The 26,383-nt window shown below is 41.4% G+C and overlaps 1 protein-coding gene across 1 annotated transcript in view; it reads left to right on the top strand.

Moving 5' to 3' along the window:
• The window catches only part of mmp16a (matrix metallopeptidase 16a (membrane-inserted)), a 57,276-nt gene that overhangs the window by 17,524 nt on the left and 13,369 nt on the right, over positions 1-26,383 (top strand). Inside the window, 3 exon segments of the mRNA XM_029457475.1 lie at positions 2,767-3,071; positions 19,891-20,052; positions 24,171-24,388. Of these exon segments, the coding sequence (XP_029313335.1) occupies positions 2,767-3,071; positions 19,891-20,052; positions 24,171-24,388 (685 nt within the window).

Raw genomic sequence — 26,383 nt, forward strand, 5'->3', positions numbered from 1 at the left:
ACAATACAAGATATAGGTTGTCATGATGTGTTCCTGACCAAGTGAAGTTGCAGAGATCTGTGAACGGTGACATCGCTACAACAACTCCTTCAAACTATAAGCTCCAAAACATGATTGTTAAATAAATCTCATCTCATTTGAAAAGTATAACAGATGCATGGCCACCCAGGTGTGTGTGCCAGCTTACATGTAGCCACATACGTTAATCGTGGAGAGCCACTAATTAGCTTTGGCATTCCTACAGTTCGCTCTGCATGCAGATCCCATTATAGCACATGCATCCTATCCGGAGTCATTATCCACTCACAAATGGAGTTTAATATTTTATAATGCCTCAGGGCAGGTTGGAGATTCTTTCATTTGTTGTTCTGCAGCTTCTCCCTGCACGCGTTTCTCTCTCGCCCGTTACAATGAGACACACATACTGTACAGCGAGATGGCCAATAGCATCGAAGGAAACCATCTTTGTAGACGCTCTCTGGGTCAGTTCATCTTGAAGTGATTTGTACTCTATCTGATCTACATCAGCACTTCAAAAGACAAAAGGGCCATTTTGTGTTTCCTCAATAAGTGGCCCCAACCAGACGGAGACTGTTTGCTCTCTCAACAGCCGACCATCACTGACACCACTTCAATTGTTCAAGATTGTTTCTGTAATTCAAGAGTACTGGCAGATCTTGAGATTGGAGCCTTTATTACTCACGCACTCATTTCAAGCAATTTAACAATAACGACCCACAGCTGTTTAGGTTCGCTGTCACTGCTCTCATCAACGTTGTTTTCCGACCAAACGGGCAGCTGTTTTCCACAAGAAAGCTCTTAAAACCCTCTGCATGCTACCTCACCAGCGCGGCAGACTAAGTTAGCGACCAGCTGGTGAACGTAGTTTAACATTTAGCAGTTTAGGAGCCAAATATGAGTAGAGACCAAAACTAGAGAGATTGCAAATGTTGGACTCACAAGCACAACTCTTCGTCTCCTCAATGGGTCAATAAGCCACTGTAACTTTATAAGTTGATAAAAGGTCAAGTTGTCTTTGACCCCCAATAGTAGAAAAAAACTATTATTGCAGGTTTAACTTTGAACTCATAAAACTCTGAACTTAAAATATGTTCTACGTCTAAATCATGTGAGAATATCAGCCGCTCATCAGCTGACCCAAACAGAGATTCATTCCTCCAGATCTACCTTCCTGTCGACTATATTAAAACGGCTTCTTCCATCATTTTTGCTTCCGTTTTTCAACAAATGTATTTCTGATGGTTTGTTTTTCTTTTGTCCTTTTTTAAAATGACATCAATTCTTTTCCAGTCCTGTGTGTGTTTCTGTCAAAACAGAAAATCATTAGCTGAAAGTGAAAGTTTTGCCAAAACTTATGAAACTGTAATTAAAGTAAAAACACACTTTGCTAAAGTGGAAGTCAGCTGTCAGCATGTCCGCCTTGAAAGACTAGATGTTGTGGTTGTGTACTTTGTTGGGTTCGGTTCAAGCAATTAGAACATTTTAAATGAACATTGCAGGTTATTCAGTGGCACTCTATTTATATTTCATAACCAGCCGTTATGCTTCCATTTTCACTGAGTTTGATTCAATAATTAATCTCTGAGCTTACATACAATATTAATATGCAGTATATAAATATGCCTTACAGCTGTCTACCCACCATGCAGAAGAAGATGAGCAAAAGTCAAAGACGAAAAAACGCTCTGATAATATTTATTCCTATTATGGGAAATGACAGCCTGACAGCCAAACAGAGACGCTGTGGAGAACTGAAATGAAACTACAAAGAGGAGGGAACAAAAGAGTGGAGGTGACAGGGAGTACATCAAGGAAACAGGGATGGGAGGAGAAAAGGGGGAATCCTGAAACTACTTGAAACACCTAAGCAAGAAGACTTGTGAAAGAGAAAAAGACAAAGAAGTTGTCACAGTGCTGCGCACTTTATTTACACTCTGCACTTATCAACTGAACATCAGCCAACCAGCTGTCCACCCGACTCTGACGCTGTGCTAAAGGCATAAGAAGAGAGTATTGTGTGTTTACAAGCGTCTAAGTTGGTTCATGTAAACTACACCTATCCGTCAATCCCGAGAGAGAAAGCTCATTTTAATAGAGCGTGACACAGAGATATTTCCGGAGCGAATGAAGTAGAGTGAGGTTTTCCTGATTGCCCGATCCAGACTGGGGCTCTCAGCAGCCAGTGGGCTGTTGATAATCCTTAATTAGAAAATAAATTCCAGTGGCAGGAAATTGTCCCGTCCTCTCCACACCTGCAGCAACTCAGAGCCGGCAGGGAAGGACTCAGCTGTTTTCTCTCACAAATCGCTCCATTTAGCTCTCTGTTGGCGAACACGGTGAGCGTGTAATGGCAGCACGCAGGGAATGAATAGCGATGGATTTTTGTATTTTTAGGCATAGTGTGATCATTTAGATTGACATGTGGTATTGTCCTCTTTGTTCAGCCCTCGTGTTGGTAACAGTTATACTAAACTGTCCCACCATATCTCATGCTTCACATGTGTTGGAGGCTCTTTGATTAGATTCTAATCTTAAATGTTTCCTCTGAGCAGACATTCAGCAGTTTAAGCTTCTCCTCAGTCTGCATGTTTTACCAAATGCTCGACCAATTCACAATACATGTTTTCATCCCGATCCCAGGCTTAATTTGGCGTGATATTAACAGAAAATGATCTGAAATGTCTGAAAAAGACTTCTAGGGTTTTCCCAGTCTAACTTTTCTTTCTTGATCTCGTGTCTCTGCAGCATAAAGAACGTGACACCCAAAGTGGGCGCAGAGGAGACCCACGATGCCATTCGGCGAGCCTTTGACGTTTGGCAAAATGTGACGCCGCTGCGCTTTGAGGCTGTGCCCTACAGCGAGCTGGAGAGGACCAAGAAAGACGTGGACATCACCATCATCTTCGCTTCGGGTTTCCATGGCGACAGCTCGCCCTTTGACGGCGAGGGTGGCTTCCTGGCCCACGCCTACTTCCCAGGGCCGGGAATAGGAGGCGACACACACTTTGACTCGGATGAACCGTGGACACTGGGAAACCCCAACCATGACGGTAAGCACTGATTAGGTTACGGCACGACTCCAGTTAACTCTCTTTAGGTTTTCCATCAGTAAACGTTGTGGAAGGTACTTGGTTCTTTCTTTGGTACCACCTCCGTCAAGGTTCCAGCCGAGCTGAGCCGATACTAGAAGGTGTCGTTAACGCTGAGTGACGAGAATAACTTACCCCAAGAGGAACATAGACTCAAAGCCGACAGGTGGATGCTGAGGTGAAGCTTTATATACAACACCGGCAGCAAGTGACACCATAGCTCTCAAGCGCGCGGTGTGGCAGAAGGCATGGCATTAAAAGAGTGGAGCCCGGGCTGCTTATGCACACACCACCATCTCCCAAATGGATTTTGACGCTCTACTAGCAGGTCTGATTTTGTATTGAAGTGTGATGCCTGCTGGTCAGTGTGCCATAGATTTGAAGTCTGATCAGTTGAGGCCTGCTCAGTCCTGTGTCTTTGAAAACATCCAAGCCTCCTTGCAGATATTTGACTTATAGTAATCACAGCACACCTCACTCCACTGAGACCTCGAGCTCGTGCCCCCAGAGCTTTACAGCTTGTCAGGCTGTATGTAAGCTTTTAGTGGGGTCTGAAAGTCATTCTGTTTTGTGGGTTGCATGTTGAGCAGCTTTGTTGCTGTTTAGCATTGTGGTGTTGAGGTCCAACAGATCTCTACTAGTGTGTGTGGCAGCCAGTCGACTAAGCTCCCTGGTTGGCCTCTGACCCCTGTGCAGCCTTCAGTGTAATGATGAAAGGGCATGAGGAGATGGAGGAAAGAAAGAAAGAAAATACTGAGAAAGAGACATAATACAAGTAAGTTATACAGAGCAAAGAAAATCCAAGCAAGTAGTGAAAGTTAAATAGATTATCGGTTAATATTCTTCTTTGAATACCTCATAATATGTAAGGGGCAAGCCTGCCCCGTGGTCCACTAGAGACGACTCAAGAGAAGCCATGACTGTTACTGAGTCATGAGTCAAAACAATGACGGAGATGAGTGAGCTGGAGGCAAGGAGACACTCTTAAGAAATAAGGACACAAATGAGATGGAAATAGTTACTAGCAGGAAGGCAGCAGAGATAACAGAGTGAACGAGAGCAAAAGAGAGAATGGCAGAGTATCTCTAGACAAATATTGGAGGTTCAAGAGCTCACAAGAGACACAGACGGAGAGGGAAAGACTGAGAGAGCAGTATAGCGAGAAGTAAAGAAAACATTTGAAGAGGAAAGGGAGAGAGCAGAGGAGATGAGTGGGAGCTGCTGAGCACTATGCATCGGAAATAGAAGTGAGAAAACTTGCTGTCGAAGACTGAATTTTAAGCAGGAGGGGCTATTGCAGGCTCAGATAATATGTGGTGAACGGCTACATTTAAGGCTTTTGAGAATGCGTGGATTGATGGAAGTGACAAGAATCACACTCGCAGGTTTAATAACACAATGCAAACGATACCAATAACCTTAAGTAAACTGTTGACATGTCTTCTGTTTCAACGCCCACACGGTCTGCTCATGCAAAACTCATATTAAACATAATTAAACACATGTCTGCAGGTGTATATCCAGTCTAAACATGTCCACACACACAGTGTTGTCATCCCTGCTGTTGCGCCTTAGAGGAAAGAGAAGCAGCTGTCAGTGAGGTCTATGATTCACCCCTTCAACACTCGCATACCGACACACTTTCTCTCTCTACCCCTCAGTGAAATATTGAAAACAGCGCTGCCCACACTTCTGTGAAAGCATCCCATAATGCATGCAGTTCTATTACGCACTCTCCAGCTGGCTTTCTTGCCAAATATGAACATGCACTGGCTGAATCCTGATGCTCGCTGTGGCGGGGGGGGGGGGGGGGGGGGGATGCTCTTATTCCTGCATCATGACTAGTGTTCCACTGAGATGAATATCTGAATGCTCTTACAGCTTGAAGCGGGCCCATACAAAGTGTTTTTTACTTGAGATATATCCTCAAATTTCACAATTCCTCGACCAAAAAATACAACGAATATAAGATACTGGTATTGTTTTCTGTCTTGGTGCAATAGTGAAACTCCTGAGGAAGTGGGCAGATTTTGTCTGGCTAATAATTAAATATAGTCCCGTATCAGTTTGTGCAACCTGTGTAGCGTTTACCAGCTTTATATGTCAATCTCTTGTGGATGATATCCATACTGAGTTTCTGAGTCAGCGATGCTTTCTTTTCTTTTAGTGAACACATTTAAACCCTGAAATGCCTTTATAGCTCTTTGGCATTGAGAAGAGGTGTGTGGGTGTATTTGTGTGTGTGTGTGGGTCATACATTTTTGGAACAAACTGTTTAATCGTAAACTGTCTGTAAAACTGAAAGCTTTTCATAATGCAATAAAAACGACATTATAAGTTTGATTCCTGTTTTTTAAAAAGTAAAGTGCAACAGATAATGGATTTTTGAGGCCAACACTGATATCGAAACTGAAATCAAACAAATTATCCTTGAAAATACATTATTTTAATGAAAAACAAGCATATGAATTCATTTTAATTTAGATATTGTCTCAAAATCTCTTCCAGGAGAGGTACATAATTCCATATATTTCCAATGCAACCGGCGTCAAGGATTTGTAATCCATCTGTCATCCATCTCCTCTCTCCTCCTGTATCCGTGCTTTGTAGGGAACAGCTGGGGATGATGTAATTTTAGCTCAGAACAGCACATGATGTCTGTCTGTCTGTCTTTTCTCTCTTTCTTTTAGTCTCCTGTATCTTCTTTTTATTATGTTTTATAAGTTACAACTACACACACACTGGAGATGAGCTCCTGTCCAGTAAGCTGCCCGTGCCGGTCAAACCTAATCCTCCTGCGCTGTTGTCGAGAAGGATCAGTCGTCCTGGCGATTGTTGGCAGCGGCGCACCATAGATGTTATTGTTGTTGTTTTGGATGATGACGTCACATGGTGCACACTGGAGGATTAATCCCTGTCTGCATGGCGATAAACACTCTCATACACATGTAAAAGTACTCACACACTCTCTCTCCCTCACACACGCGCACACATGCATCTGCACTGCTTTGTTTGCACCTCCACTCGCGCTGCGACTCAGGCATCTGAGGATAGAGGATTATTCAAAAGTTACATTCAGTGGGATTTTTAGCACACGCAGCAGAATGAGGTTCTTATTAGGATTAGCTAATAGCATTTTAAGAGAGACTTGGATACACAGTATACACTTTCTATACGTGTGTGATTTGATGCTTTTATCAGAGAAGTGTGTGACGTCAGCAAAATCAAACACACTAAGAAAGGAAGATAACCACACGAGCATCCAGAAAGTGGTACTGATCTGAAGCTTTTTGGAAATCTCTACCTCTTGTGACTTGCTGCTACATCACCTTCATCCAGACAATAATTCAACTGTAGACATTATCATCTTAGCCAAGTAATCAGAATCCAAATCAATATATATCATCTGGATTCATCCGCAGCCTTTCTTTATCTTCAATTTCATCTTGTGTCTTTCTAAGTATGAAGCCATAAATCCATATGAATTAGCTTCTGTCTTACAACAATCAGCATGGACATTAAAGTATTGTGTGCGTGTAGAGATTAAATAATTAGTTCATTGATTGATAATGAGGCAATCAACAGAAAATACTTCCACCAAGGAGGTTAAGCTTTCGTTTCGAGTTGTTTGTTTGTCAGCAGGATTATGAAAAAGCTACTAGCTTGATTTTCATGAAACTAGGTGGAAGGGTGTAGCATGGGCCAAAGAAGAACCCATTCAATTTTGGAGCGGAACCGAATTACAGGGCGGATACACGCATTATTCTTCACTAATGGATGGAATGCCCTTCTAGATGTATTACTAAACAATTATTATTATTGTTGGTTTCAGTCTCTGAAATGTGAGGACATGTTGCGTTGTGACACGTGTTATTGGTGGTAAATGTCAGATAATGCAGTTGCGCACGTGTAATACCTGTAACTCTAACTGAGAGGCAGAGACGGCCCTACTTGCAACAGCAGCAGTGTTTTCTGTGCATCATGACTGCGAAAGATCCGGAAACCCTAGGAAAGTAAATCTCACATTCATCCTCAGTCAGACGTGTGTTTTTGCCTCTATTTCACGATAAACATGTGCTACAGTTGACTGTTTTCCATGATCACACCACAACATGCCGAACCCCAACGCCAGAACCTTTTATGTGCAGCATATCGTGCCTGAGAGGAGTTCAGAGCACCAGAGTGAAGAGTGTTCGACACAGGTTTGGAGAAATCCTGTTCTCTGAAGGCTAACCGGCGGATTTACCCATCCGAACCCTCCTTCCTTTCTCTTTAATGTTACAAAGTGTGTGTCAGCCTTAGGTGCTGCTTTAACAACGGAGCTTGCAGTCGAGGGAAAGGATTTGTTTAAGCAATATTTAAATGAACAAACATTTCCAAAAGTGGATTAGAGAAGCACTTTTGGTTTAACAAAATAGTTTTTTGATTATATTCCATCCTAATCAAACTCTGTTCATATCTCCAATTGACAGAAGTCAATTGGATATCTACAACATGGGAGTTGGCAAATGTGATGTTGTACTTGACGTATACATCGGTACTGTATACGAGAAACATCAACACTCTTCTTGCTGGTATTACAAAATAGAGCAAAATCCTGGATTGTTTGATTTGACTATCCGTGGTGGGGGTAGATAACAACACTGTTATGTAATCCTAAACATGTGTGCACCCCAGACTGAAAGGTTTCATGTTATTCTTTCTCAGTAGTTTCTTTTTCTCTTTGAGCCGTCTAAGAGGGACACGGTCAAATATTAAAAAGAAATACACCGACATTTCCTTGGATCTTTTCCTGTTTGTACATCCCTCTCTTTCAGTCCATATCATTTGTTTCTTACACTGTGAGAATTCACACATAATTGTGTTAAGCATTGCACAATGATAGCTTCTAGCTTATTTTAGCCAGGATGATGCACAGTGACAGACAAAAGAGAAGGAGTGGGTGATAAGCCAATATCCCCATTGAGAATGCAACATCCCTCGGGGCAAAACAAAGAGAATTGGTCCTGGAGCTCCTGTACCGTAGCTGCCTACATTCCTAGACTGCTTGGCTTTAGAGACTGATGGATGAATAGCTGTGAGGGATCAATAGATGGAGGGATAGATAAACGCATGGGAAAATAAACTAAAGACACAATAGGTTGTGATGGCGGAGGGCAGGGGTTTGATTGGAAAATTATGCACCAAGCGTAAGAAGATGAAATATGATTGGATGAAACATCGCAGTAAATGTTTCAACAAAGGTAAAATCGAGATGCAGAGCGCTGGAAGGCAGAAAGGAGAGGATTGTGGAGGGATTTAGTGTGAACACAGGATAAAGGGGGGAAAAAAGCTGGAACTGCAGATAGAAATAGAGATGATTAGATTGTCTTTTCATCAGAGCTCAACATGCCACGACCACTTTTGAAAGGGAGCACATTTGCAGGAGGCGTTTTTCTTTGACAGTTTTCCATTTCTGCCACAAAAAAGGCGAACAAACAGACGCTCATCCGTGCTTTATCACAAGGTCATCTTTGTTGGCTGAGGCCGCTGTGTTTTTCTTTGTGAAAAATCAAAGCGATGCACGCAGGAATAGATAAGACAGATTCCATGGTGACTTTCAGTCACACTGAGGCTGCTTGGATTTTACAACAAAAAAAAAACACAGCTTGGCAACAGGCAAAAAAATGTTTCATCACTGCCACTGCATACCATGACTGTACACAAACAGAGTCCCACCCGAGGGTGACTTATAAGGTATGGTATGCCTTGAAGGACCTCCAGCTTCCAGTAATATCAGTGAAAACTATTTAACATAACACAGCATGCGAGCTAGACCTACACACAGGAAATGAGAGATTCCAGGGCTTTATTATTTTCTTCACCCTTGCCCCCAAAATGAGCCAAAGAGGTTATAAAAACACACGGTCACCAGGAGGAAAAATACGGCTCACATGTATGTCTCCAGGTATCAGGATTATATAACGTGGGCTGATTTGGTGGGGAACTCGATAACAGAGTGATGATTGGCTGAGGGAGGGGATGTCGAGACGGGCTCGACATTGATCAGCTGATTGATTGATGATCGCAGGAGAAGGCTCGGCTCCCTGGAATCGATTGGCAGAACGGTTTATCATTGACGTCCAATCTTGTAACTTGATTGTACATTCAAAGCGAGGGTCATTTTGGGTGTTTTTACCAGCAGACAATGAAAGGACATCAATCACCCGCTTCTTAGCAGTGGAGAGTGCAGGCATTGTTATGGAAAGAGAGGAGAAAATCAGAGATGTTAGAGCATGTAGAGAACAAGAGAGGAGAAAAGAGGAGATGTTGAGGAGCAGAGAAGCATATGGTGTCCTTGCAAGTTTATTTTTAGGTTGCTACTCCAACTGGGTGATGAGGAGGTGGCAGTGGACTCTTTTTCACCCTGTTTCTCTTCTTCTTTTGTTCCTCCCTTGTCACCCTCGCACTCAAACTCTCCACTAATTTCAGTGGGGTTATTTGGCATGTCGCTTGATGTGTTTACAAAGCACTGTTAAAGCTGTTGAAATTATAATGACCACAAAATAAATTGGGGAAAAACAAGATTAAAGAAACAAAATAGATTCAGATATGTGGGTAACTGCTTATCTACAAAAAAGCAGAAGAAAGAAAGAAAGAAAAGGAGAAACCCACATTATTTGCTTAGTTTACTTGATGATATTTCCTGCTTGCAGTAACATATTTTATAGCCAGCACTACCCAAGAGAGTAATTTCTCCTTGTTGTCCAGACATTGAACTGTTGGAAAGAATGCCTCTTTATGTTGGTTGGACAAAGTTTTAGGAAGTTAAGTTTTGTCTGGAGAGTGAAGTCCGTCTGTCTGCTGTCGGACTGTCAGACTGTTCGGTCTGCATATTGTCTTAATCTCTTTTAGGATTCTTATCTTATTTGTTTTTCTTTAGTTCTAATTTGGTCTAATATTCTGCGTGACTGTCTTCTCAGTTTAGCTGAGTTTTGAGATGTCAACTGGAGACTTTCTATTTTCACTTCTTAGCAGAACTGGGCTTGATAATGTTAAGTAGTCGAGTAGTTATTTTTGAAGTGGCTCCAGATCTTCTTGAATTTTAACATAGTGTGTGCTTTTGACAATACACTTGCACTCTTTATGCAGAGTAACTGTTATGTTTTTGTCCCAATAACGTTTTGGGAGAGACAACAGCCCCATATCTCAAGGAAACCCAAAGCATTCCTTGATTAAATTACATTTTCTATCCCAGTCCAGACGAAGACGAAGCTCTCAAACATTAGTTGATTGCTCAAAAGTTATAATAATGTGAAACCCAATAACTAATCAAGTGGAATTTGTAACTGGTAAGGTCCAGGCCCCTTTAGTGCGTCATCTGCATAAAGGAGGATATTTACCTTCTTTATCTTAGACAAGCTATTCGTAATTGTTTTATAACATCACAAACTCATTGACTAAAGCATTGAGAAAGATAAAAACTGATCTCTATCTTGGGTTTTTTGTCTCCCCAGCCCTTGCTCAATTAAAGGGTAATGCAGAAAAGTTCAAATATTTTCCCATTCTTTCAAGGTTGTTCAGCGTCTCCGAAAACCTTCCTTCATCATGCAGCATGTTCTATAAAGATCTTCAATCTTTCCAATGTCCTTCTGTCTCTATCTTTGTCCCTCTATCTCCCCTACTCTGCCGCCGCCTCGCTCTCTCAGAGAAATTAAATGGGGAGAATCAGATGCCTTTTCTTATGACAGGAGCAGATCTGGAAGTATGTGACGTGTGCGTCTTGAGGACATCATTTGGGCAGGCAGTAGGACCAGTATTGATGGTTGGGTTACTGTAAGTAAAATAGTTTGTGGGAGGACATAGGCGTTAAAACACCACAGAAAGCCACACGCACACACACACACACACGCACACATTTCAAGGGGGCTGGAAGAACTCACTACCTTGTAGGCAGTTTATCTCAAGGATGCAGTATGGCATTTGACATGATTTAACACTATGATATGATACAGTGTAATATAATGTATAGCACACATGATCCAGTCCAGAAACATGATGAATATACCTGATGCAATATTATATACCGCAATATATGTTGTACAATATACGGCACTTTTTATATCTATGAGATATCACAATAAATAAAACTCAGTATGTTCAGGGAACAGCAGCGAGTAATCTAGGGAGGTTCTTTTTGCCCTTGGCTTTGCCTCTCAGGCGACATACAGGCTGTCCTAGCCTGTGATTGGTGGATGTTGTTGGGGCTGTACGCAGCCTGACGGAACCAGCGCAGATACTTTTCAGGCATGAAAAAAATACTGCCACCTTCTCTACATCTATTTCAAGTAAAAATATGAATAATATTCTCCAAAAAAGACACTACATTTACACATCCCTAAGGCATTACTCTGGTCTGTGGAGTAAAGATGCAAACACAACATTATCTACCAATGAAACTAAATGTGATTATGAATAGTGATGACTTAAATAATACAGCAAATCTCTTTTTTATGGTAGACCTACATAATTTATAAAAGCACAATAACAAATGTCATCCTAATGTATTATTTGATTGATAGATATAAATGTGTTTGAGTGCAGGAACATGCATTCACATAGTTTAGAGACCCATGACTTCATTTTGTCCACCACCACTTCTGAATGTGACCTATGGAGTTGGAGGCATTAGTAGTGTTAGAGACCAGTACTGAAAAGCCTAGCACACTGTACATGTGTCAAAACATCCGATGGATGGCTTTACATCAAATAAAGAAAGACATGTAAAGTGCTTTATGGTACAAATCAGGAGCTAAAGTTTTCAAACTCTGCAGCACTGGCAGATGGTGGCACCCAACCTGTACCTGTGTAGGAATATCTATTGGATTGCTATATAATAAATACATTAAGACAGACTACTTTATAGTCCCAATCTGGAGCTGAAGATTTCAGATTCTGCAGCACTGGTAGGTGGTAACTTGAGTTAAAAACCCACAGAGGAAAATCTAAAATATCCCAATGTGAAAGTTCTTGACTAAAGTCAAAGTTGCCAATAACAAGGAGGTTTAAGGTGCAAAACATTTGTTTGGCAGAAAGCCAGAGAGTTCATGTGAAATGCAGTTTATTTCTTGTATTTATTATTCGCTGTGACAATGGCACACGTGTGGGATAATGGCTTCTAAGTGTCTTGATCTTCTCTATACTATTGTTTGGATTTGCAAGATAGAGCATTTTTAAAATCGTTGGTGGTTAAACAACGTTTTAGTTTAATTTCCCAACCATGAATAGTACTTTCGAGAGAGAAAAGGGATTCAAATTGCTTTCACACTTTCACAAAAAAAATTAAATGAAGAGAAAGAAAATCAGAGATATCAGCATGCATTCCTGCCCACCAGGCTGCCACTAGAAATAGACGACCGCCTACTGACAGAAGCATCAACTTCCATGTGGGCGGCAGTACTCTCTTCCGCCCCCACACATGAATACACACAGGCACACACTTACACTTTCAGAAGCACACACACGCACACAAATTGCGCACCTGGGGAGGCCTGCCCTCCCACTAGTCAGTCAGATGGTTTCATAACCTCGTACCCATAATCCTTAGCGAACAAAAAGTGTAAACAGCCCTGCTTCCTTCTGAGAACACACACATTTGATCCCTCTTTAATGAATATTACCTGTGTCTTAAATAATGTGTGATCTGTTTTTGTATTTAACGTATGAAGTAGCCACATTTTTATTAATGTTATAAAAAAATGTAAATCCTAAATGATGCTTTGGCTCACTAGTGACCCACTGAGCAGCTCATACTTCCATAAAACCTCACCCTTTGTTACTATTTAAATCATTAAAGGACAATGTGTTTGCTACAAAGCCAGACAGTCACTCTTAACCTACATGTATTAAGACCTTAGGCTCGGCAGTATTGGTCTGTAAATATCAGATTTGTAGTTATGCATCGTGGAAGGAAGTCTCATCTCACACTACTTCATTTGATCCAGTTATTAAAGCAAGGCAGGGTTTTGGCAACAGTTTAAAAGCAGTGAACATTTTTCTTCTAGTGGCAGTTCAAGGGCAAACACTGAAAGATAACGGCTTCGGCTAAAGTGTGAGTACTGAAAGCATTGGAAGTCAATTTAGTATGAACAGTGAATATTTTGAGTTTTTTTTGTTTTTCTTGTTGTTCAAAGACTTGAAAGGGTTTGAAGTGTTATTTGAAGTACAAGCATTGAAATGAGAAATATTAGTTGAAGAGAATTCTGTTGAAATATCAGCTCATGTATTGAAAGCAGTTGAATAGTCAGTTGACGTGTCCGTGGCAAAAGTAGTTCAAATGGCAGCTGCTTTGGAAGAGTTGAAAACATTTGATACATTGAATCTTCTTTCTGAACGTCCATTTAAACTTATTTTTAAACTTTTTGACTTTGTATTTCGACTGCCACTTCAACTTTAACTTTGTAGTAAGCATCGACGGGAATATGTCAGTTGGCAACTGTGAAAGTGACAAGTGAGCAATTTCGTTTTTCTCCAAAAAGATAGAAAAGAAGTAACAAACCAAGCGTTTATAAAAGTTGAGGATTTATTGGTTGGTAGGTCATCCCCTGTTTGTGTCCATGGACACAGCTGCAGAAGTGTGCTTGCGAATGCATTATTAATGATTAATGATCCCAATGGAAATGCACACACGTCCCTGTCTCTCTCACAGGTGCTGCACAGAGATAAACATGACAAGAATTAAGGATGTCCTTTCCTTGGCAGCTTTTTTCTCCCCTCCTTTCTGCTTGTTTATTTACCTCGAGTCCACAGGAACGGCCAATGTTTGGATCCCTGGCAATGTTCCACACACAGAATTTCAGTCTGTAGCAGTCTCTGTAAATAAATAATTACTCCAGTGTACATATGTTGCTCCCATCAGCCGGGGTTTTGTTCTCTGACAAGCTTGTGAGAATTTTAGTGTAATGGATTCAACAGCACAAGTGTTGCTCAACCAATGTCAACAGCCTAGAGAGGGGGGATCAGAGAGAGAGAGGGAGGGCAGGCAAATAAGGATAGAAGAAGAGGGGAGGGAGGAGAGCAAGTGGAACAACAGACTGTTCTCTATAGGATAGTGTTACTGAGAGGATAGTGCATGGTGCTGACACTGCCAGGATTAGGACTTTGATTAACGCTGGTGCTAACCCCGCTAGCAGTGAGATCATCACATTTCCCACTGGTCGTTTCTGATATTTTTCAGAATATTAGACGTATTATAAACGGAAAAAGTCAAATAATGTGGTGTAAAGTGAATTTCAGGGAACTTGTTAAAGCTGACTGAATATCGGTGCCACGTCTAATCACACAAGAAGCCAGAAAGGGATAACATTCACATGATTCCTGGAATATCACATGTGAAAACCTTGGTGTTTATACTTGTGGTAATGTAAGTTGATTTGGTGAAATTCACCAAATGGCGCACTGTGTGTTTCTGTTGTATCCTGTGAGGGTATGTTGGGAGCACAGTGTGTGTGAAATTGTAGCGAGCAGAATGCAGCCATTGTACTTTGGCTACAGTCTTCACAATGGTCACTCTGTCAAGTCGGGCACACAGCTCTGTTTTGACAGCCAGCAGAGCTCTGTGTGCCCCGGGCCCTCTGAGCCAGGCACTGAACCACTGGGCTGAGATTCTCTGGCAGCTTGTCAGTACAGCACAGCACTCCTCGACAGCCAGTGAGCTCACTGCTGCCTCTCTGGACTTTTCCTTCTCACTTCACATTTCTCCAGCTTCCTTCAGTGTGAAGGTTGTACTGATTTCTGGTGATGTACAGGCTTACAGAAACAAGTGTCAATATTATGAACTGCGCTTTGGCTACTGGGCAACAGCTGATTTCCTTCCTTTTCCCTGCTCTCCACTGTTAGTGTTCTGTATTGTTTCCTCTCTGTACCACACAGATTCATCTACTTCATCTATGCAAGATGGAGGCTAGCGAGATATTATACCCTACCTGATGGGTATAATATCACCTACATTGTTGCAATTAAGAGGGCATGAAAACTAGTGAACAGTCTAAGCAGTTAGCTAAATGTAATGGACAAATGGTTGAAACATCCAAACATAGTAGTACAAATGCAAACTTGACCAAACTGATCTGACATGGACAGTTCAATTGTATGGAAACGTTCTGAAAACATTATCCACTTTTATATAAAGTAAAGTGTTTAACACAGTTCAGCTGATTCCAGTAAACACACTTGGAACATGATGATGGTGTTGAAGAAGCTGTACTTAAAATATCTCAGAGTTGTGGGTGAGAAAAAAAATGGTTTGGACCCACTGACCTACTGCCAGAAAATATTTTAATTAACCACTTTTTGCATTTACTTTACCCTGCAGTACAAGTCTTTCCAAGACCCTTTCTGAATGTGCAGTGTCAGCCACCCAGGGAGTTGTGGGAGCTGAACAATAGGAAACATTTGAGGTCCACTGGGACAAAGAGAGTGCTTGTGCTTGCTTAGACTTTGGACGGCAGAACAACAGCAACGAGACACAGTACACAGTCAACGGCAGTAACAGTTGCAGTTGTGTTTTCTAAAGAAAGGGTGGAGGAGTTAAAAAAAAATTGTCTGTACAATTGGAGTTTGTTAAAGCTTTGTTTGCAGGCTTTCACTAGCTGTTATGATATGCTGATATGATGTGAACATTGCAGGGGTTGTTGTGTTTTTAGAACAAACCTTTCCTGGACTGGAGAGAAAAAAAATTGGTGTCTTGATAGCACTGGTAATTTGTCTGGACAAAAACAAAAAACGAAGAGTGATAATTGAACATCCGAAAGCTGAGGGTAAACTTGCTTCAGGGTTTGGTGACGTCAGATGTCATGTATCGAGTGAACCACAGGCTCTTAGTTAAACAGTAAGGAAGCGAGAGGGTTACGGGCCCTTGGAGGCGTGCGTTGACAACTTAAGTTATTATTGCAATAGAAAAGCGGCGTCCAGGGCCCCTTGTCTGATTTGTGGGCCGGAGTGTGTTTGTCTCCTGTGTGTTTATGTCTGAAAGTCGGTTTTTCCCATGTCACATGTGCCCTCAGCCAGCAGATGGGCTGCAGCAGCAGTGGCATGTGCAGGGAGCCAGTAAATTATGGAGAAAGAGCAGGTAGAGGTTTCTGGTTTCTAATCACAACCCCTGTTTACTTTACTGCAACCCTGTGGGGAGAGACAGAGAGAGGTACTTCTGATCATAAATCTCCAGCGACTCTCCTCCTCCACCTCTTTCACTTTATCTTCCCTTCTTTATTTTTCTTGGGAGTTTTTTCCTTCTTGGCTACACTATCTAATTAGAAGCAACCTCGAGAGTCGGCAAGACTGCTGCTACCACGGGCTGCCACTATGATCATTGCCCACTTAACATTGACATTTTTTTTATTTAACAGTACTGGAATTTTTCTGTTTTGTTTCAAAAAATGTAGCTTTTATGATTTAAACAGTTGCTTGGGATGCATCGTTTTATGCTAATTCTTGCCCAAACCAGTGGACACATGAGAATGATGAATCACAGTATGGTAAAAATGTAGGACTTCTTTTCCCCCCACACACTCAAAGATTGTTGCCCTCCAGGGTTATCACACAAGCTCTACACAGCTTTGTAATGTATTTCATCTCTCAGCATTGTTTTCTTCAACTGTATCCTGCTGTGGAAGTCCTCTCGCTCTATGTTCTGCTTTAATTTGTGGGGCTGAGAAACAGCCACTGACAGGAGGGTGATGTTACAAATGCCAAGGTCGAAGGCTACAGTTGTATAATTCATCATCTCCATCTTTTGTGATTGCAGGGACATTGGAACATCTCACAAGATAATAAATAGTCCCGAGCCTTATCGTTTTCCTCGCCTCAGTATTTGCCCTTCTCTTTATCATCCTGGGTTTTTTCCCCCTTTTCTTAGCTATCGCTCCAAACGCCCTTTCTCCTCTTTTTACCTAACCCTTTTATCTCTGTATTTATCTACTGGAGTCTGTGTCTCATCTCCTCCTCGCTCCTGTAGCTTTTCTCCTCTTGTACACTACCCCCTCCCTCTTTGTTTCTTTCATCCTTCGCCTCCTGCCTCATACCGTCTCCCGTCTCTTTCCACTCTACCTCCCCCCGTGTAGACTCTGTATGTACTGTCCAGCTGATAATTAGCCAGGCAGTACAAACCTCCTCGGCTTTGTTTGTGGCCCCCGGGGCCAACAGGACATCCCTATTTACCACAGCGACTTATATAAGCAACCGAAACAAAGTGAGGACGCTGGCTTCAAATGGCCGCGGGAGGCAGAAAGGCTGACTCAAGACTGAGGGATAGAACAAGACGGAGATGTAGAAAGACAGACAGTCCTTCCCTTTACTCGTACAGCTGATGTGACAAGAGCATCTGTAGTATCAGGCCATGCACTGGTTCAGCTCTCATGGACTTGTACTGCATTTATTAATAAAATGAAGAACTTATATTATAGTTATTACAAGCATTATAATATTTGACCTTTCCTTGCTTTTTTCTTACAGAATTTGCTATTTTGTTATTCCTTTAAGAAATATTTGGCCTCAAGTTTTGAATGATACCAGAACGATTCTCATGTCAAATCATGAGATGCTACGATTTCTGTTATTGATAACCTTTTAATTCTTTGCAGATAATATTTGTTGTGAATTAATGCATTAAAGTTGTATAGTGCATAACGTTTATGGAGGCCTATTTAGTCCTATTGTATATATAACCTGTATATTACAGTATAAACTAAATTGAAATCACAAAATTATGAATTTTGTACACTGGTGTGTAGTTTATGAGTCCTATACCATAACCCGTTTGACCTGTGGTATTGCTGCTTGCAGCTTTCTCGAGAAGCGCTCATCCAAACAAGTTCACACTCGACCCTGCGCTCCCTTGGCTCCTCAGCAGTACACCCACCAAGGGTGAAGTCGATCGGGTGAACTGTTGTCGAGAAATCCGAAGGAAAGTCATACAGACAAAGTCTCCTTCTGTTTTTGTTGGATAAATTGAAGCCTAATGCAGAAGTGTGTTTTAAAGCCTCCGTTCACTCCCGTTACAATTCATATTCAAAGAGCCTTTCAAAGGAGATTCCAGTCTGCATCAGTGCACACAGCAATCACACATTTCCTTCAAGAAATGCTCCTGTAGTGGAATGTGTTTGCACCAACAATACATCGACCATAAGAAAAAGACCTTCCAGTTGTCACAGACATTTCTGTTCAATAATTGCACTAGCTACCGGACCAAAACTAATTTGACAAGGACATGTGGATGTTTAAAACTGCTTTATTGAGTACGACATCCCCCTGCTCCCACCGTCATGATAAGAAATGGCCTCTCTTCTCTTTATCTCCCTTCTCTCCTGTGTCTTTCTTTAGTTGCTATAAACTTTACCTATAGACACTTCAATATTACAATCTTGCATAAATGTATCCTCAGTTTATGTACTAGCCATCTATTTTCATTGAAAAAATTGCTTTTTCAGCAATACCCTGGATATGAATGCAGTCTGTCTGTCCTTTTACATGGTGCAATGGAGGCCTTTACATCAACCTTATAAAGACTCACTGACATTTATACAGTCGAATATCCTCCACGAGGTTCCAATTAGGCCATTTCTCTTTGATAGTTTGGTCGCTAAAGTCTTAAGCATTGTATTGTACTTGCTAAGAAGTGATCTGAATCACCGTCTGTATCTGCAGATGCGTTGTTCATGTGACAGAGTTGCTGCAGATAAGTACCTCACTTTAGTAGGAATTGCGATGTATAAGTGATTCTCTTTTTCATTTCTGTTGAGCCTCTCAGTGTGATAAGAAAGAGAGAGAAATGTAAAAGTGAAGAGAGCATCTTAAAAGGACAGCCAGGAAACAAAACTTTTAGCCCGTCCGATTCCAAATTTCTATTGAAAAAAATAATAATGAGTGATTTTGATGCCAAAGTGTGGATTAGAGTCTTCTTTGAAGTACATTTATTTGAAGGCATTATATGTGTCCTTGGAATCACATTAATAGCTTCCCACAGACAGTGTACTATTATAAATGATACATAAGACATCGCAGTCTAACCCTAATTGTATACCCAAGAGTGACTCAACAATGATGATGAGTTTCTTTATTGGTTGGGTTCGACATATTGGCAAGACATCAGAGAGGAAGAGTGGTTTTTTGTTTTGTTGGTTGCCAGTGACGTAAATTGAAGAACTTGAATGGGACACAGAGGGGCGGCTTCAAGTCCCAAACATCCAAACATAATACGGTTGGGATTGGGTTGGGGCTTGGCTGTCGGCCACAGAGGGCTTCTGAGTCAAAAGGTCAACCCAGTGTAGTCATCGGCTTACCACAGCTAGAGACTAATTACAGAACGCTGGGTTTTCTGCGCTCAGGAGGGATGTGTGTATATGAATGTGTACATGTATACAGGCCTGTGTAATATGTCCCATCGGTGGCTGTGGCTCACTACATAATCCACTCATGAGGTGCATAAATAGTGGATTATCCATGCTCATTCACACATTCACATGTGTTTAGATACATATTGTTGCGAGGACTGTACATGGGCTATTTTGGTGTCTTACCATAAACTGAACTGAAACGTTTCCCTTAAAGGCTGTTAATTTAAATCAGCCAGTGCAAACTTGGCATTGTTTTTGAAGGAACCACACTTCCACTGCCAACCAGAACAGGTGCAATTTGTGAGAGATATAAAATGCTGCAAACAATTTAACAATCTGAGCTCAGCAATGACAGACTGCTCTCTCTCTCTCTCTTTCTTTGCCCCTTTCCTCTCTCTTTCTTTTTCTAGGTAACGATTTGTTCCTGGTGGCGGTCCACGAGCTCGGTCACGCGCTGGGTCTCGAACACTCCAACGACCCCACGGCCATCATGGCTCCTTTCTACCAGTACATGGACACGGACAACTTCAAACTGCCCATGGACGACCTGCTGGGCATCCAGAAGATTTATGGTAAGGCCTCTTGGCTTCATTTAGATGTACAGAGTAAAAAATAAATGTAAACGCTGTGCGACCGAGCCTGATGTAAGGCGTCATAACTGGGTCTCTCTAAACTGGAATAGTGTATTTTCTTATTCTAACCCAGTTATAGTACAAGATAACTTTGATAAGCAGATGAGGCTCAGATCTGAGATTAAGACCTACATTTAAGGCCAGGCAAGTTTATATTTATAGCACATTTCAGCAACAAGGCAATTCAAAGAGCTTTACACAAAACATCAAAAGCATCGAGACAAAGGGCAAAAGATGCACGTCGTAAAAGGACATTTTAAAATGGTCATTAAAGATCCAAGAGAATAGAAAAGAAAAACAAGCTCAAATAAAATACAATAATAAAAGTTACAGTGCTGTGTAATAAAAATTAATAATTAGTAAGAGTTGCAGCAGCCCTGCAGTTTGTTCCAGATATATGGTGCTTCAAAGCTGAACGCTGTTTCTCTATGTTTAGTTTTGACTCAGAAAGCAGACCTGAACCAGACGACCTGAGAGGGTCAGAAATTCATTTTGGCCCATTTATCATTCAGTGCTTCATAAACCAGCAGTCGTATATTGAAATCAATGATTTGCCAGTGTAAAGAGAACTGGAGTGATGTGATCCACTTTCTTGGCGTTAGCGAGGACTCGAGCGACAGCGTTTTGAATCGGCTGCCGCTGTCTAATCGATTTTTTTAGGGAGATTACAGGAGGCGAGCGCTTCATCATCAAAGCACCTACACATTCCTCATTGGCACACATTTGGAGTTGTCAGATGATGATTGCAGAGCTTTGTCTCCTCATAAAGCTGATGCAGCTCTGCAGTGGGGGTATCAGAAGTGTGAAATTCAATTTGACGCTAACCTATTTATATAAGCATCAGCGTTGTCTTCCTTTTTTACAGTTATATTAGTGGTACATCAGGGTGGATTTTGCGCCGACCTCAACCCAGACACGTGTTTATTTTATGTGATTTGTTGTGGAGGAACCCATCATTTTCAGATTCAGGATTTTTAACGTTCATGTTGGTGTCTCACCTCAGTTTGACATCCAAGTTCAAAAACAACCTGGTTGGAAGTGACAGTGTTGTCCTGTACAGCTGTCGAGGATGTAAACACTCTGCTGAGATGACTCCGGTCTGTCGCATGAATGGCTGCACACACACACACACACACACACACACACACACACACACACACACACACACACACACAAAAGAACCTGCCATCTGCTTACATGGTCAGGGCACGTCCCTCAGGGAGTGACAGACCTGGGCAAGCGATCAAATCTCTCCTCATCCCTCTCGCGTTTAACTCCTCTCCGCCGCTGCCCCTCCCGCCTCCTCTCTGTTGTACCGAGAGTTGAAGGGCAGGACAAGTGATGGCAGCTCCTCTCTCTGTCTCTTTTATTTTTTCCAGGAGCAGTTGGCCTCGTTTTCTTCCTCGTGGCAAACGCGACGTAAAAAAGCTAGAAAGGGACAATGGTGGGAGCTGCACAGTTTAGATGAGTTAGAAGGTGGCGGTGACGTCAAGGTTGAATAAGAAAGCGTGTTTGCATAAAGAGAGGTATCGTGAGATGGGAAGAGAACACGCTGAAGAGTAAGAGATTTACATAGAAAAGTGGTGAAGGAGATGGTGAGTGGAGGACTTTGATTTGCAGTTAGTGGAAGGCAGGAAGGATCACACAGTGAATTGTGGTAAGAAAAGGTCTGACAGCAATAGGATGAGCTGGATGTGGAGGATCGATTCACTCTCACACGTTTGGACATCTAGCTACTCGTTCTGTTTCTTATCTCAGTGCTTAGGTCATAGTGGAAGAAGAAATGCCTGCTGGCGGCATTTCTTCTTCAGATTCCCTTTTAAAACCCAGAATAATTTATTTGCACTTGATATTTATTGGCTTTAAAACTAACCTTTAGCAGCCTGCAAGTAATTATAATTTCTAAAGATAGATCACATACCAACATATACATGTTTCTGTTTCCACAAGCCGCAGAGTAAAGCATTACTGTACATTGAACTTCCTCTCAGCACCTCTCATATCAAATGTGATGTAACTAATAAAATCAGTAAATTTGATTTAGTACACAAAATCAAATGTTCAAATGTGATTCAGTTTGAGTCAAACACACAAATCCATAGTACATCATTGTACACAGTATATACTATGCTAACTGTTATAGTGTGTTGTTTTAGTATACATAAACATCATACTTACATAATATTTCATTCTTATCAGGGAGGCTCTACAAATGTATCCAGTTGCATCATGGGAATTGTAGGATCCCATACTAGGGATTAAAATATAGGATTTCTCAGCCTCTGCAGTATTAAATCTGATTGTTTTTTTAATTTATTTTATGCAACTCATGTGAGCTCCCTGATCTATGCACGTGCATTGCTGGATTACCCTTTTATTGACTCAGAAACACTCTTCACGCTCCTTTGTTTGCAGTCTGGACTAGTGGCTGTGTCCCATTAAGGCGCAGGAGTATTCAGAGTTTCACCACACCAGCTGAGCTCACTGCTTGGATCTTTGGTTTAAAGTGTACTAATCAGTTAAATGAGCTGCTGCAGTGATTGGCTGGGCCTTGATGGTACACGGTTGATCTAACATATAGGAGCACTCCGGATCATTAGGGAAAACATGTGTGGTTTAATGGCTTAAATTATGCTGAAAGACCCCATATCTGCCAAATACCATGTTCATTATTCCTTGCCATGGTTTTACTACAACACTGTTGTGTGTGTATTGTGCATGTTTGTCTACATGTCCATCTGATTGTGAGTCTTCCCAATGCTTACATAACAACAGAGTGCTCTGGCTCCACTAATCTGGGGTGTATTTCAGGGGATTTAATTCAGTCAGTGAATGGAATCTCTCGTGTAGACTCGCTGAGCAGTTGTGCAAACTGGCGGATGTCTAGCAGAGCGGCGTTCCCTCTTATTCCCACCATCAGCTCGTGTGTCAACTAGTTTAATGGTTTGTCTTTTATTTGTTTAATTGCTCACTATAGATGAACTCCTTCTGTTAAATGATTGTTTGCTCATTCAGTTCTCTTTAATCCTCTTTTATTCGCCAACTTTCAAATAATTTGTCCAGTCATTTAATTGCTTATTCCTAAATCCTGAATGTTTACAGTAGCTTTCAAGGTCATTATTTATACATGCCACCATTACTCATTGATAATTTTCATGAGTGAGGGGTGACGGGGGGGGGCTTGTCACATTTGCATGTTTCATATTGCAGTCTATTCCTGCATCTGTTGGCCCCAATCAACACATGGCAACTCATATCCTGGTTTTCACAGTTACACAGTGTGTTATTCATGTGTTGTCATGTGCTCAATTATTTATACAAACAGCCCACTCACTTGGCCTCCCTCTACCTCGCTCCTCGCTCTGGTTTTCCTCTGTATGTCCCTCGCCCTCTTTCTCTCATGTAAATCATGAATGTGGAATGACGCAGAGGCATATCTGGGCCTCCGTTTTGGAGGAAATGTTATTTGAATCTCCACAGTAGCCTTTATACATTTATATCCCATATGCTTTTTATTTCTCAACATATCATATTATGTTTCGGTGAGCTGAATCCCTAAACTTGGCAGTGCACCCGCTAATATTTGCATGACCACATCTTGTTTTTCCATCTTTCTCTTTTATCTCTCATATGGGTTTATTTTTTTATCTCCTTGTTGCAAATGTTCCTCTTCACATCTTACCTAGTCTCTTGCTATTCTAGTCAGTTAAAGTACAGGCTAAGCGGCCGCTAGCTATAGCTTCATATTTAGACTAAAGACACGAGATCTATCGTCTCATCTCTCAGCAAGAAAACTCATTTATTCTTTTCTCAAAACGTCAAACGAATCCTTTATGACATTTGAAATTGCATATCTTGCATTGATCTGCATGTATTGCAATGTGTTTACAGTATATTGTTGTTCCATAGGTTATGATGAGGCGGTCCAAATTAAACCCCCTGCCCCCCCCAAAACAATAAGTCTACAAAAGGTGGAATTTAGGATTTCTGGTTCAAATTGTTTGTATTGCAGTTATATGTATCAAACAAGTGAGATGTTTTTCTTTGACTTCCTCCAGGGCCTCCTGATAAGCTTCCCCAGCCCACCAAGCCTTTGCCGACGGCGCCACCTCCCCGCTCCCATCCTCCATCAGACCCCCGTAAGCCAGACAGGCAGACACGACCTCCGAGGCTGCCCCCAGGAGACAGGCCGTCCCACCCCAACGCTAAACCCAACATCTGCGATGGAGGCTTCAACACCCTCGGCATACTGAGGAGAGAGATGTTCGTCTTCAAGGTAAGTGAAGAGTCCGCGACGTCAAAACAAACCCGGGGCATTTTCACAGTTTGTTTGTTCTGAAGAGTCATATTTAACCCTGGAGCTGTTTTACCCCAAACTTGGATCTTTTAGCAATCTTTAAAGGTCAAACAAACTTGTGAAATCTTGTGAGAGGGATAGTTTCATATCATATTTCAAAACCTATAATATATGCCTTTCTGGCTCTAATGTAATCTGCTAATATATGCAACAAAAAAACAACCGTACCTTGATCCAGACCAATGGAAATGGCCTGCAGGTTTGAAAACATCCTGTGGAGAGAGCTTTTCTGCTAATCTGCTTCATGTTCAGTGTGTGCAGAGTGTGAATAATGTGGAAATTATTTTCTAGAGTTTTAGTTGAAAAGTTGGTTGGAATTGTTTGGGGAGAAAGGTTTGAAACTGTGGTATAGGCTGTAGAAATCTGGTGGACTCTCCTCAATTACCCTAAAAGTTCATAATTAAAGCAGCTATTATGTCTAAAATGAGTTTTGTCCAAATTACTTTGTGGCAGTTGAGAAGGAATTTAAACACATTGGATAGTTTACAAGGAAGAAACACAATGCAGCACAGTGCAGCACAGTTTTCCTTTCTCTAACAAACTCAGCCTGGTTTTCATTTATCGTGCGAGAGAAAAAGGTGCACGTGTCCCTTAATGCATCTTTATTTGTGGTCTAAGCTTGTGAGCAGAACATGGCAACATGCGGTAAGGAACAACCCTGGGGCAACACAAAGATGTCCTGTGTTGTCCAAGGAGAAAGAGTGCCTCTGATGCTTTATGTGAGTGTGACTGTATTCTGGGGATATAAATAGATAGTATTTAATGGTTAAATAAGAGGCTTGTGGAGCCAGGGGAAACACCCTTTCTGCCCCCTCTTTAAACTCCAAAAAATAAATCCAGCTTAGAACCATAGCTGCTACCTGTGAAGGTATTAAACCAAATCTCTTTTTTTTTTGTGGAAATAATATCTGCTCGTTACAAAGGTCTGAATACAGCCTCCGTCTCTTTCGCATGTTGCCTGCAGTAGCTGCTGTCACCCTTCATTACTCCCTCCTCTGACGGGGTGATGACCATCATTTGATTTCTGCACAGCTCAGAGGTTCTGTGGAGACAAAAAGGACGTTCAGCCAACAGCGAGTTTAGGAAGTGAAGGGTACAAGGCCAGTTGGGCTCTAAATTCACCTCTTGTGTATATATGGGTTTTGAAATTGAATTTTGTTTCATTGGCGCACCAACAAATGGTGTTGGCACTAGTTTTTAAAGAATCATTTCTGTAGTTTGAACATGCCAGTCCCTCCGCTTTGTTATATATTTGCCATAACATATCGAACGTCCCTTTGATGTAATTTACCTCTATTCTCTTTTTATTGACTAAAGTTAAAATAATGTATCCAAGGCTTCCTTTCATAAAGAGCATCGGCAGACAGACAGATAACTGGCTCTTGTCTCTTTTTTGTTGAGCAATCCAGGTAATTTCTCCAACTCTGATTACTTTCCTGAGGTTGTAAAAGTGCATCAGATCAGGACATGTCTTTGTTTTTTTGCATCCCAGTGCAGGAAAATGAGCTTTTCTCTTGTTGTGCCTCGTCCAATCTGACAGATCATCTTGTAGTGAAAGAAAAAACTGAAAGGATTCTGCTGTCCACGCTGCTTTCATGTGTTTGAGTCCCACGGCTGGACTCGAACAAAGGGAATGTTTAGATGATGCACTTTAACACTTAGGCTCCCAGGATGCACTTACAATTAATATTTTTTATTATCAGTGAGTTGTGAGGTTTCGTATCCAGCGAGCAGCTTTTTAGCAACCGAGTGTTAATGCGATAACCAACATTTTCTGGAATTATTTACATAATTACTACTGTATTGTTTCATTTGTATTGCACTTATACTCTTGCAGAAATGTTTGTAGAAACGTTATGCATGCATTTTTCAAACAACTGTAGCTTAGTTCATAGAAAAAACTCCCACAGTCCT

Source organism: Cottoperca gobio, chromosome 20 (genome assembly GCF_900634415.1).
Source record: "Cottoperca gobio chromosome 20, fCotGob3.1, whole genome shotgun sequence".
NCBI classification, from domain to species: Eukaryota; Metazoa; Chordata; class Actinopteri; order Perciformes; family Bovichtidae; genus Cottoperca; species Cottoperca gobio.